General features: G+C 34.9%; 1 protein-coding gene and 1 pseudogene across 2 annotated transcripts in view; both read right to left on the bottom strand.

Annotated features, from left to right (window-relative positions):
* AATF (apoptosis antagonizing transcription factor) overlaps nt 1-15,101 on the bottom strand; it is an 88,474-nt gene that overhangs the window by 19,185 nt on the left and 54,188 nt on the right. Inside the window, exons 9-11 of one of the 2 annotated variants that reach the window (XM_039885893.1) lie at nt 9,720-9,787; nt 7,793-7,873; nt 224-295 (exon numbers count right to left, since the gene is read on the bottom strand). In XM_039885893.1, coding sequence (XP_039741827.1) covers nt 224-295; nt 7,793-7,873; nt 9,720-9,787 — 221 coding nt within the window. Of the gene's footprint in view, nt 1-223; nt 296-4,230; nt 4,576-7,792; nt 7,874-9,719; nt 9,788-15,101 lie in introns of those variants that run through there. The other variant, XM_039885894.1, reaches the window with a different exon arrangement.
* Nucleotides 2,592-2,710, bottom strand: LOC120621251 (uncharacterized; annotated as a pseudogene).

The raw sequence follows: 15,101 nt of genomic DNA, 5'->3' as shown, positions 1-15,101 counted from the left end.
AAACAAACAAAAAACACCAGAGGCAGCACTGAGATATATGGAAATTTTGTTTTGGTTTTATAGTAATTATGGGAGTGAAGAGATGTGACAAGGACCCTTGCTATGATGCCAATGACAAATGGTTAACTGATAAGAAGAAATGGAGAGGGCGACAGGCTGTAGAACAGGTCAATATCAGGCTGTCATGAAGCCATTTGAGACATATAATTAATCTATTACTCACCTGGCATCATCATTCATTGTAGTATGGTCAATAGGTGCCATGAAGCTCAGTAGCTTGCTAAGGACATGAAACCTAAATAAAGCAGGAAACAAACAGGCAGCAACATTAATAACTATTAACCAGAAAAGGAAACATTCTATGAGCTAAGGAACTCCAAAACTGATCACAGGAATATCTGGCTCCAGAAGAGAAAAAGGAACAATCATAGGCATGCAACATTTACAACTATAGAACATTTCCCTTAATGTTATCGGAGAAAAGTCTGATAGCAGCACATTGGAAATGACAGTAGCTCAACATAGGTTCATTTATATCACAGCCCCCCAAAAAAGTAGACACACTTGTGCCCATGAGCAATGTACTAACCCTTAAACATTACTCCAGACAAAAGACAATGAGGACTCGACTACTCTCTCTTCCTCCTCTACATACATCTTAATCATTTTTCAGGGTCATTAAAGCTACCTACTGGCAGTAGCACAGGTAGTGTTATAACATCTGAATGCAATACCTCATCACTGCCATCACTCACTAGCACTGGTTCCCTGAGTCTGAAAAGGCTTCTAGAATTCCACATCATTTCTACTTACTAGTAAGTAGAAATTAAAACTGGGTCTTTAATTTCCCCATCTTCAAATGAACAAGCACTACTGAAGAGTACATAAGTTTGATCCCCAGATCTTCAGTCAAGGTGTTATAGAAATTTAAGTTATATCACCAACATTTCTTGCCAAAAGAAAAAGTCTTTGTGTATAAAATATTTTTGAGATTCTCTGGTGAAAAGGGCCAAACAAATATATGATCTTATGCAGACCAAATTATACAAAGAAAATTCAAAGAAGGTATCTCTTTCTGTTCATTATAATTGAAGAGCTGTATGACAATACACATATTATCAAGTTCTAACCAAAAAGACTTGACTTGGGCAAAACATTATTCACAAACAAAAATATGATAAATATTTTCATGTGCATGTTTTAAGTTTTAAAAACCTTTTCACGATATTGAATAATTTGATTCTATACAGTACCACCCACAGCTAAGCCTCCCAAATTTCATTCTTTTTCTTAACAAATGAATTTTACAAGAATAATAATGATGACATTTTCCCCATTACAAGAGCAATAGAAAAAGTATAAATTCATTATAGAAAATTTGGAAAACCAAAGAAGCACACACAAAAAATGCATAGTTCCTCCACCTAAAAATTAGTATTTTGATTAGTTATGTTTGTTTTACACAGTGATCTCGTTATATATACATACAATTCTGTATCCTGTTTTTTTTCCACTTAGTATTGTAAGCACTGTCCTATAAACAGTATCTAAATAGTTGTATACAATTCCAGGAGTGGAAGTATCATAATATATTTTCTTAATTTTGAACATTTATATTGCTTCCAATTCTTCACTTTTTATAAGATGCAAAAATAAAATCTCATGCTTGTTTTTTAAATGTCTGTTATCTCCTTATAAAAATATATAATTTTGTAAAAAAAGAACCCTAAATCAGAAATGTATATAGAACTGACAAGTCCCTTATAGTCCTATCCTATCGAGAAATAATCACTGTTAATTAAAACTGTTAAGTTTGGCTGAAGCATTTTCCATATATAAAACAAGTATAAATTTAATATGTTTTTCACGTAAAATTACAACATAGTTAATATTCTGCATTAAACTTTTCTCCACTGAACTATATGTCATAGTCTATTCTTATTCATAGTTGCAGAATATTCCATTGTGTCAATATATTATAATTTATTTAATCTCCTATTGATGGGCATTTATATAGCCGGCCCTCTTTTAAGAAACATACTAAACAGTGCTGAAGTTAAGATAGTTATACATAAATTACTGTATGCTTGTTCACATATTTAATGAGGTAAATTTTGAGATGTGAAATTGCTGGTGAATTGAAAGGTAAACATATTTAAAATTGAAAAACGGAGTCAAAGATTGATGTGAGTATAAATATTTACCTGAACTTTAACTTAAGTATAAAGCATAAATATAGTTAATAAATGCATTTTAATATCTTTAGGCTTCACTCAACTTTGGTGTCCATCTAAAAAATTAATACTATTTTTGGCTATGTCTAAAGACACGTTTAATTCACTTTCTGGATAAAGACTATGAACTATATTTGCACTGTCCAATCCAGTAGACACTGGCCACCTGTGACCACTGAGCACTTGAAATGTGGCTTATCTGAACTGAAGTGAAATACACGCTAGATTTTAAAGACGTGATGAAAAAAAGAATGTAAAATATATCATCAATAATTTTTTTTTGTAGGCAACCCTTGGTTAACTTCACAGATTGCAAGGACTCTGTCAGTTTACAATCTCTTATTTTTTATTTTTTTATGCCTATAGCACCTGGTCTTCCTAGGTGGTCTCCCATCCAAGTACTAACCAGGCCCGACCCTGCTTAGCTTCCGAGATCAGATAGGATTGGGCTTGTTCACAGGGGCATGGCCGCAGACTCATTAATAATTTTTTAAATAATAAACTGTTAAAATAATATTTTTTTATATACTGTGTTAACTAAAACATATCAAAATTACATTCACTTGTTTCTTTTTACTTTTTCAATTGGGGCTACTAGAACATTTTAAATTACATATGTAATACATATTTTTATTGGATGACACTGCTCTATGAAATACCTTTATACTTTACTACAATATAGTCAATAACTATTAAATGCATGATGAAAGACAGGCTTTAAGAAATAATCAGATTAAAGACGATTTAGTAATGTGTACTTAATGCAATACATTTCATCTAATCTCAGTGCCGCTGAGGATGAATGCATGTTTTACTGTTAAAACACCTCTTACCAACCATACTAAGAAAAGATAAATGTAATTTTGTTGCAGAAGAATAGACAAACACAGTAAGACATCTCATTATTAAAGATCTGAAAGTATAATTCATTTACGTGAGTTCTGATTAAATCATGGTTAAATCCACTTAGATATACGGCTGAGTAAAATGCTGATAGTCAATAATTATAATTATTTTTAAAAATCAAAATATTTTTTTTTTTATATAAATTATTTTCTAGCATCCAACTAGCAAGTTGTCATGCCAAGCCTGACTGGGCTTATGTCATTGAATTGCTATCATTTCAACTAGTATTTCCACAGGATAATGTTCATATTTACTATAACATTTCTGAAAAATCTTATCTTTCCAATCCTTTCATAAACAAAGAGCAAAACTTGCTCAATGGTAGAACCCAGTATCAGTGATGACAGCTGGTATACCCTACCAGCTCTTCTTGAGGTCTGATTTCAGTAAGTATTCATAGTATTTTCATCCAAGCTAGGCCACTTGGTTTAATCCTCAAGGCAACATGCTCATGTAGCCAAAATGTCATTCTGATGCCTTCAGAGGCCAAGTGGTCCTGCCCAGAGAAACCACTCCACAGTCAGAGGTTAGAAGCATGGGCTCTGGAATCAGAGCAATTGGCTCAAATCTCTGTTTGTCACTTACTAGTTCTGTAATGCTGGGTGAGTTAACTTTTCTTCTTTAAGCACTTTACTTGAATTAACTAATTTAATCTGCATAACAACCTATGAGATGTGGCTTTTATTTTATTCCTCACAGATGAGGAAACTGTAGCACAGAGATATAAAGTAACGTGCCCAAGGTCTCAAGGCCAGCAACTGGAAGAGGCAGATTTCAAATCTAGACAGTTTAGCATCAGAGCCTGTATTTTTCTATCTCTGCACGTAAATTGCATAAACAGTGATGTTAGTTATCACTATTGCTATTAACAAAGATCACTCTCCAATTCTGGTTAAACCCCTCCCATTTATAGTCAAAAAGAGGTGAATACAGATGTCAAAACTGAAAAACATTCAAAATGCATAACTTTATTTCTTTTCTTTTTATATTTTATGTTGCAATAATTTCAGACTTACAGAAAAGTTGCAAACATAGTACAGAGTTCATGTATAACTTCACCCAGCTTCTTCTAATGTTAATAATTTACCTAAACATAGTGTAATCGTCAAAATCAGGAAGTTAACATGGTACAATAGTGTTAACTAAACTACAGACCTTATTCGAATTTCACCCATTTTTACCCTAGTGTCCTTTGTCTTTTCCAGGGTCCAACCTAGGACCCCACATTGCACGTAGTTGTGATGTCTCTTCTTGGTCTCCTCCAACCTGTGACAGTTTCTCAGTCTTCCTTGATTTTTCATTACCTTGACACTTTTGATGAGTACTGATGAGTTATTTTTGTAGAATGTCTCACAATTTGGTTATATGTAATGTTTTATGATGAGGCTGAGGTTAGGCATTTTTGGCAAGAATATCACAGAAATGATGATGTGCTCTACAGAAGACAAGGAAGAGGGGTAGTAGATATGTCTTATTATTGTCTTATTAGACACTTGGTTAAAGTGGCACCTCCTGGGTTTCTCCACTATAGCGTTACTATTTTCTCTTTGTAATTGATAAATATCTTTGAAGAGATGCTTTGAACCATGTAAATATACTGTTTCTTCTCAAACTTTTCTCCATTGATTTCAGCATCCATCAGTGGATCTTCCCTGCAAAAATTATTACTGTGGTGCTTGTCTACTGGTGATTTTATCTTTCTCTCATTTCTTCTACATTTAATAATGAAATTGCACATGATCTTTTGATGGCATATCAACTGTATTCCAAAAGGCTTTTATGAGACAAATTCAACAAGATAGTAAAAGTTTAAACGAAAATTCTAAAGGGCTTTCACAGTATGGAAAGTCCTTTAGTTTGGTGGTTTCTGGACTTCTATAGTACTACAGTAACCTAGCAGCACCTCACGTGGAGAAATGTGATGACAAGTGGAATGTCCCTACCCTACTTGATTTCTCTGAGACATCGAACTAACTCTTTATTAAACATTCTCTGTCTTCACTGCTTCACATCACTCTTTCCTGTCCCCTACCTCACTGACCCCTCTTCCTCAGCATTCTTTATGGGCTCCTCTTCCTCTGTTTATATCATATAGATTGACGTCCCTTGGTGCTGTATTGTCTTTGTATACTTTTTTAAATTAAAATTATTGGGGTGACATTGGTTAATAAAATCCAATAGGTTTCGAGCAATTCAATAATATGTCATATGTAAATTGTGTGTTCACCATCCAAAGTTAAATTTCCTTCCGTCACCAAATATTTGAACCCGCTTACCCCTGTCCACCCCCTCCCATCTTGTATACTCTCGTCACCCTATATGCTCCTTGGAAAATAGCAATTAAATTAATTCCAAAGTATCGACTAATACAGTAGAGACCTCCTTATCCATAGGAGATACATTCCAAGACACCAGTAGATACCTGGAATCAAGGATAGTACTGAACCTTTTATACACACACACACACACACACACACACAAATGTTTTAACCTATATACACATATGATGAAGTTTAATTTATAAATTAGGCACAGTAAGAGATTTCAGCATCCGTCAGTGGATCTTGCCTGCAAAAATTATTACTGTGGCAACAATAACAAAATAAAGTAAAAACAATAATAACAATATACAGTAATAAAAGTTGTATGAATGTTCTCGTTGTCATTTCTCTGTCTTTCTTTGTCTCTCTCTGTTTGAGAATGGATTTGATAACCAAGACAGTTACTAAGTAAGTGGCTAATGGAAAGGTAGCACACACAGCTGGAGAAAAGAATGATCCACATCCTGGGTAAGAGGGCAAGAATTTCATCACACGACTCAGAAACATGCGCAATTTAAAACTTATGAATTGTTAATTTCTAAAATTTTCCATTTAATATTTTCAGACTACAGTTGACTATGGGTAACTGAAACCACAGAAAGCAAGACTGCAGATAAGCAGGGGACTGCTGTAAATATTCACATCCTTCTCTTGACTCAAAAATCTCTCTAAACTTGGATTTCTTGAAGTTGTATCAAATTCAGCATGTTAAAAATTGAATCTTACTTTCTCCCTCAAAAACAAAAAGTGATTTCCTTCTTGCAGCCTCTCTTTTTAGACATATCAATGAATAACGCCACAAATCTACCTAGTTCCTCTGAAATTCTGAGGATTAACTCTAACCTTCTTACTTCCCTTTACCTCCTTACATCTTTCTAAAATGCAAATGAAATATGATGACAACATTCCTCTGCTTAAAATCTTAAATGACTCACTACAGTCTACAGAATAAAGTACAAAATTCCTAGCATGGCCATGATCTAGCACTCACTACTCATACAGCCTCATCTCCTGCTCCATATTCAATTTTTAAGTCCACCAAAACAAATTAGTTGCAGTTCCCAAAATGGCCAAGTACACTCTCAAGACTGCATTTTTGTAAACATTGTTCTTTTTGGCCTTTCACTGGACTAACTTTTCCTAGTCTGCTCAGTGTGAAGTATGGATGTTGCACCTTGTATAGGGGTTATCTGACTTGCACTGGGGGAATGCACACTGCCCCAGTGCAAATCCTACAAGCCTGTACTATTATCCCCATTTTACAGATGAAGATACTAGCATAGAGAGTTTAAGGGTCTTGCCCAAAGTAATTACCAGCCAATGTCAAAGGTAGGATTCAAACTCAGGCAGTCTGGCCCTCAAGTTCATGCTTTTAACTACTACACTAAAAATAAACTTGGAGAAGCATAAAGATTTGGAAATGTCAACATATGAAAAAAAGTTAACTTCTGCAAAGTTAAAGAAAAATAAGTGAGTTTTGTTAAATACTAGAACAAGTTCATTAAAGTAGTTGTAAAATCTGCTTCTCTGAAGATAATGAAAAATTAGATAGATGCAATTTGTCTAAAGAAATTCAATGACAGGAAGGCTCTAACAAGGATGTGGGATTAGCTACCTGCCTAAAACTGTCCTAACAGGATGAGTTTAAGATTTTTTTTTTCAATGTGTACCTGAATTACAAGTAGTTTCTTTGACACTGAGGCTTTGTGTACAATTACATAACTATATCTATCATGTAATACATATAGTTATAAGGATTCTAGGTCTAAAAGCACAGCAATCCTATTCTTTTGTCTGCATACTTATAAGACTCCTTAAAGAGCTCAAAGGGTTGAGGGTTTTCCTACAGTCAGAAATTTCTCAGTTTGCTCATAAAAATTCTCATCTCATTTAAGCACAATGTTAACATTCTCTGGAATCTTTTATTTATATCTTTTTAGCATACTGTGTACATGTATAGATAAAAATGGACCAATATAATCCTATTCTAAATAAGATTCCAAAATAAAATTTTTATATTGTTCTGTAGAAATCACTTTTTAAAATTAAGACAATTTCAACTACCTTGTCTTGTTTTCTTATTATTTCTTTTTCAGAGAAATGCAGATATCATTTAACTCATCCATTTAGGAACAAAAAAAAACCCTGAAACTATATTTCCATTTTAGAGTAAGGAAAAACTGAGTCACAAAAAACCCCTCAAATATTGTTTTATTTTTTAGATCCTTAAAAACAGAATCATCTAAAGAAATACAGAAATGACATAATAGACAAAATGTAAAAGAAGAGAGATATAACATGTTAAAACCTTTTTTCCAAAAAGTAACTCACCGAAGTTTCCTTCCTTTGCTGGCTTTCCTATCCACTTTCTTGTGAATTTTGCTTCGTAACTTCTGGATTGCAAGCCACTGCCTGGGAAATTCACAAGCAATGTTACACATCGTCACTAACAGAAATAGTTACACGAATTGACAAATTGGAATTTTTCCCACTAACAACACTGCAGAAAGAAATCATCAACCTACTTCAAGTTCCTTAAGATAGTTGGGGGCCAAAGTGACTAATCAATTGAAGAGGATTTGTGCAATGGTAAAAAAACAAATGGGAGCTGGGAAATTCTACAGCAAATTTGGTTTACAATGCTCCTTAGTATTTGGAGTTGCTGTGACAAGCACTAAATCCACCAGTTTGTAAAAAAACCTATCAAATTGACTACAGCTGCTTGGGTTTGTTTTTATGTTTTAGCTGTGCAGCAAGTTCTATTACTAATATTCCAAATGCTGTGTGGTTTGAACACATGAATTCTTTAAATGGAATTTTCCCTTTATTAATACCCAACTGCTTTTTCTTGTGCTTTCCAATTTTTGCTAATTTTTTATAATTATCATTTTAGTCATTTTATTAATTTTCATTTCATCTATAACATTTTAGAATGTGCTGCTAAAAGGTAAGGGGGCTCTCCCCCACCCCATATAATCTCATTACCTTTGTCGCATTTACAAAAAAGTTAACAATAATTCTTTACTATCAAATATTTAGTCACTCTTCAAATTTTCCGGATTGTACCAATTTTACAGTTAGTTTGTTTGAGTCAGGATCCGAACAAGATTCACACATTCTACAGTCATTCTAGATTAAAAGGAATTAATTTTTCAAAAAAGGATACTGGGCTAAGAAAATCTTCACATATAGCTTGTATGAACATATGTGAAAAAATGAAGAAGAAACAGCAACAGCTAGTCATCTTACCTGATTTATACAATGAAAACTCAACATCAGAAAAAAAAAAAACTAGGGAAATTAAATTACCGTAATCTTAATATAATCTTAATTACCATGATCTATTTTATTGTAAAGTGAGATAAATGTACAATATAATCACCACTTAAATACAATTTGCTCTATCACATTAAATTTATAGTGAACAGTTCTCTATAACATTCTAGAGAGACACAAAATATCAACAACATCAGATCCTGAAATTCAAATAATGTTTTACTCAAATAGAATTATTTCATCAACACAGATTTTTCATTGCATTCTCAAAATACTTCTCTGCCCAGAATCCCATTCTGGCACTTGCAGCTTTTGTTTCCTTTCCTGCTTTTGCAAATTATGGCTCATGGCTATTTAAATGTACACTATTCATTAGGTAGTACTCTAAATGCCCTTTTTATTTTCCAAGCAGAGGATGAAGCATACACACAAGAGCCTTCCTTCACTACTTTACATTCTACCCTGACATCTGGGTAATGCTGCCACTTTCCATTTCTAATTGTGCTGAAGCTTTTACTGAAGGGGTGGAGGTCTAAATCAGGGCAGACTCTAACAAAGCAGATTCTCCTATGAGCAAGGAACCTGTTGTGCACAGTGCCACATTCTGACAGCTAAGAGCACACATTTCAGTGGTTGCTTTTTATCCATTGGTCAGAGATTGATATAGATACAATCACAACCCAAACCAAAGAGCATAGAGTGTAAAAAGGACTTAGAAAAACAAACGTTAAAACAAACACATCTAGGTGTTTTATAATCTCTTATTCAAACTGCATTTAAGGCAACGTAGGGTAAAAACTGCATTTAAGGCAACGTAGGGTAAAAAATTAGGATTTCCATCACTTTGTCTTTCCAGCTCTTACAATTTTGCTTAACTTTTATAATTATAGGGCCAATCACTGCCTTGGAGGTAGAAGTAAGGGGACTCACAGGGAGAAACTATTGTATAGGCTGTATGAACAGAAAGCCATATCTAAGTTACCTTCCCATGGCCACCTGATCATTGGGATCCAATGAGCTGGTCTTCCGTTCTATGAGTTCTCGAAGAAGCTAGAGGAAAAAGGAAAGCAACTGATTTATTTATCATCTCCCAGCACTAACTAACTTTAAAAGGGCACAGTAGGAATTCTGAATGGCATAGTGACAGCTCTAAAACTACAATCAATAAGAGACAACCCAGTGGCAAGAGCATGACTGAATTCTCATTAACCCTTTCATATTTATATATCTTTAAAAAGGTGGCTATAGCAATAGCTGGGAACAGGAGTCCATTTGGAAGACTTATTGTACTGCAGTTCATTTCAAATGGATCAATGAATGTGCAACATTCCCTTCATTGTTTTTATGATTAGTTTTGTCCACCTCATCGATATCAACGGAGAATCTTTAAAAGGTCAGGTGGGAAGGGCTGTGTGGCAAAAAGGAAAATACATCAGCTTCTCACCAATAGGATAATGGTACATGGTTAACTTCTGACCTATAACCTCCAGCAATCAAAAGGTCTTCCTCAGGCAAAAGCCTTTATTATATATAATTAAAAGTGTGGACTTCATTCTCTTGCTTTCCATAGCTGGTATTCTAACATGCTGACCATTAAGTGATTTCACCATATATGACACTGACACATTCACAGCCACAATAATTTTGAGAGGGAGCCTAAAGAAAGCCATATGTGCCTACTGCAAATACAACACATAGAACCAGTCTCCCATCTTATACAATTAACTCCATGAGAACTCTAAACTACTGTCCTACTCTCCGCTTAATACTGGGTAGTCCACTGCATGTAATCAAAGTCTAAATCTATATCTTTCACACAGATGTAAGAATCTGCATTGGATCTTAAAGTCCTAGGTGAAGAGAAGCAATGGATTTAAAAGTTAAACATTAAAAAAGGAGACATTTAAATTACAATAATAAAATGACATATCTCTCCTATATAAGTGCTATATACAAGAAAATAGCAAGAGATAAAAATTTCAAAAATCTTCTGAGAGAAATCTACGAGAAGATACCAAAATAAACTAGTTCTTGCTAATCATCTGTCTATAATACAGGTTTGACTTTAAAATTTGTTATTTCACAAAAATAAATGTTTTGTAGGTAAGGCATGGTAGCAATATAAATATTTCACCAAGTTAAATAGCTGAAGTCTTTGGGAGAAGCAGGAGGAGGAATAAATTCCTATGAAAGTATTTCATTCTCTCATTTTCATTTCTTTACGTAAGTAGGCACTGGAAGAAGGAAAACAAATTTATAAAAATATGAATTTCCATATAAGATGAATCTTTATTGCAAAAGGGAAAAGGATATCTCAATTGCAATTAAAAAACTGCCTGTGATGTTTTTTCATTTGCTTATTTTGGACATCATTACTACAGCAATTACATTTAAAAATGTGGGGACCAGAGGCCACTGGTTTATTATCACTAGAAAACAGCAAGCTATTTCTTTACCCTGTTTATCTGATTGATTCCCAACATCTTTCTGGCAGCCAATCTATCAGTTTATCTCTCCTACTTCATCACAGTCACTTCTGGCAGCTAAATACAAGATCCAAATCCAGTGTTACACAGACATACGACACAGTAAACCTATGTAACACTGCTACTCTGTAAACAGCTGCCCTTAAGGCTAAGCAAAAATGGGCTTCTGGTCCCTAGTCAATATGCTGTCAAAAGCAAGGTTGGGGTGGAAGGAAGGGAGGAGAGGTTAGTAATAAAAAAAATTTTTAGAATAAAAAGAGAAGAAAAAGAAGAGAAAGAAAACATAAAAAGGAAGAAAAATGCAATGACTGCATCTCACTGCCTTTACCTTGTTCCAGCCACATGAGAGATTACAACAACTACTCCTGGTTTTCCTAATTGTCTCTGATCCCTTGAGACTGGGGCCATCATGGCCACTGGGGGCAACTGCGCGTGGAAGGCTGCCCCAGCACAAAAGGGGTGATCCTCTGGAAGAAAGCCCCATATGCCCTTCCCGAAGGCTGAAAATTGGAGCAGCACAACTGCAGTGGATCTATTTCACTTGCAGTGGCCTCTGCAATTCAGAGTTGGTACAGCATTTATTTTGAAGCGCTCTGTGTACTTCACATATTCTGGATTACATTTTTGCTACCCAAGTGCCTTGCACAGATCTTCTTATTTATTCGTGATTAGGAAGATGGTTTTCTTGCTCTGTCTGGCTGAGTATAGTTTATTCAGTACAATGTTTCAGAAAATCCTGCAGTATGCAAGGTAGGAATAAGAGAGTAGCAAGAAAATACAAGAAAACCATTCCTATTACTACTTCTCACAGCTATCACTATCACCATGTTTAAATTTAGTTAGGAAACTGCCTTCAAAACAGTTGATGAAAAAATGAAGCTTTGGGGATATTGCTAAAGAATTTAATTCAATTTTTACAGCTTACCTTTAAAAACAAACTTTTCCATTAAAATTTAGGTTTCAGTTCCAGTTATTGGAGCTTTTAATTTTGACAATGATATCACAGTATTTGAAATTTTCTATGTGACTGAGAAAATGGAGAGATGTATAAAATATTCTTGTTCTAGTCTGTTATAATTCTCCAAAGAGTTAACTCGGAAAAGCTTGATTATTTCTCTAGTTCTAGAGGAAAATCATAGATGTCATTAGGTTTCCAGGTCAGCCCACAAAAACCTATTTAACCCATAACAACATACATGAGGAATAGCACTGCTAGTACTATTCAGCATCTAATCAGCGTTTATAATACTTTGCCAGGAAAAATGCATGCCAGAATCAGTTAAAAATGGCAGATTGAACACATTAGTTTATCTCTTCTCTCTTCTCAACTTCTCTAAAAGACAACAGAGGAAAAAAATAAATGTATTAATCCACAAGAAAGAAGAGAAAGGGAAAGCTAATGAGAGCATATTTTCATAAAATTTTCAGACAGTCAGGTGATGGAAGAATGAAAGGAAGTTATCACTCAAGTGCCCAGAGGGGATAAAAGTGAAGGTGGAGCTAATTAGGCCTCGCATAATCCCCATGAGAGTGAACTCTTGGGGTAGCAGTTACCATGAAAGGTAGAGAAGGGGGAGGGGACAGAACTACTGGGCCTTCTCCATTATTCCACACAGCCAAGTGACTAACCCCCTCTACCACCTCCTCTCACCTGGTGGAGGGTGGTAGAGAAGTTTAATTCTCTGGAAAAACTGAGCTACAGAAGCTCTGGACTGAGAAATATGAGGCACAGAAGGCTGGGATGAGGTAAAAAGGAAAGATGCTATGCTAATATCTGGGACCTTCTGCCTCCTCCCCCAGCCCTATGCACAGAATGCTAGCACCCAGATATAAAGCCGCCTAGATAGGAGAGCAAAGGAGTCTTTTCTGGAGAAATGGCATGGTCGATCCCCCCTCTTCCCAGAAAATAAAATTTCCAAGTTCTGACATTTGAGAGCATTCCAGTCAAGAGAGGTAAGTTCACAACAAAATTGTAAAGGAGCCAAAAAACTCTGCTCAGGTTTTAGAGATACCTTCGAATGCCTTACTCTTAATATGAAGAGACAGTTAAAGATCACCAGCATCTGTGGAAAGCCTCAGACATAGACCAAAACAAATAGAAAAAAAAAGGGCTCAAGAAAGTAATGCAGAAAATAAATCTTGGACAAACAGAATGAAGGAAAGGAGAAGGGAAGGAGGGAAGAACTGAGGAAAAACATCCTCAGAGAAGAGAAAGAAGATATACTTCCATAAGAACTGGATGCTCTAAGAGTAAAACAAAGAGTTAAACAAAAAATAGGAAAATAAACTTCAACAGAACTAAAAGATAAATGTATGAAAATCAGATATAAAACGAAAAGGCAAAAAGATAACATCCTCTTGAGAGAAAAGAAAAAAATTTAGAAGGCAACCCAGAATGTCAAACATCTAACAAAGGCTGGGACATTATTAAAGAAATAATAATGAAAATTTCCCCAAATTGAAGGACAGCAGTGAGCCTAAAAGGATCTAGTACAATGAACAAAAAAGACCTTTCCCAAGACACATCATCATGAAATGTGGAACACTAGAAGTAAAGAGAAGATCCTAAACGATTAGAGAAAAAATAGGTCACATATAAAGAGGGAAACCGCATGTCCTAGTTTGCCCCAGAGTCCCGGTTTATACCTGTTGTCCCAGTATTCTTTCAGGCAAGCACCTCAAGTGTCCCAGTTTTGACAATAAATTATTGTCACCCTATCTATTAAGGAATGAAAATCTAAATGGGATTAGACATCTCAATAGCAATAGCAGATACCAGAGGACGGCTGAGCAATGCCTTCAAAATTCTGAGGAAAATGACTTTCAACCTCAAATTCCATGCACAGCCAAATATTAACCAAGTATGAGAGTTACATGAAGACATTTTCACACATGCAAGGACTCAACAATTTACTTTCCACACACTCCTTCACAGGAAGACGTGCTTCAGTAAAATGAGAGCATACAGCAAGGAGAAAGACATGAGATGTTAGAAAACAGGTCTAACTCAGGAAAGAAGCAAAGGCAAGTCCCAAGACTACAGATGGCAGAGGCCCAGAAAGGAACAGAGTCCAAGGAACTCTAGAAGGGAGTCCTCCAGAGGAAATATCAGAGGGAGGGGAAAGTGATAGGTTTTATATATATGTGTGTGTGTGTATATACACACACGCACGCACACACACACACACATACACACACACACACACATATTTTTTTTTTTCCAAGGCATTTTGAGTATGTGGGAAGAAAAATACCAAGAGATACATAGAAAACTAAGCAAATCCTTTTTTAAAAAGGCATTATTAGCTCTAGGAAAAAATAAATTTGTAAGAAATATAATCATAGTATATTACTTGTGAACAACATCTATATAGTCATAATATTGTAAATACTCTTTTTTCACAAAACGGTGACAATAAGTACACCAGAATGGAGAACTAAAGTGTAGAGAGAGGGAGTATAGGAAAGTGAGGGCCTCACTACCATAATGGGAAGTCAAGAGATGATTTGATAAATGATTGAAGTTGATAATTCAACAGTAGTATAAATTATTTTATTTAAAAATATGCAAGTAATTAGAAAAAACTAAAAGTATGGGAAGTTTTTACCCTTCAGGACTTCTTAGCACCACAGAATTACATTTCTTAGGTAATGGAGAACCCAAGAAGAATTTGTCACTATTTATTTAGCAATGTCCAGAGAAAAAGAGTATAAATGTTTTTGAAAAATCTTCCCAGACTGCAAATTCACACTGAGAAATTTTACCATTCCTACAAAGGAAAAAAAAGACAGGAGGATCACAGATATACCAATTAAAACTCTTATCAATATTTTTCTGTTTCCTAAACATGGCAACACACTAGAAATAGTACTAATAA

This window comes from Pteropus medius, unplaced genomic scaffold, assembly GCF_902729225.1.
Source record: "Pteropus medius unplaced genomic scaffold, Ma_sr-lr_union100, whole genome shotgun sequence".
NCBI classification, from domain to species: domain Eukaryota; kingdom Metazoa; phylum Chordata; class Mammalia; order Chiroptera; family Pteropodidae; genus Pteropus; species Pteropus medius.
This window is presented reverse-complemented; position numbering and strand designations above follow the sequence as displayed.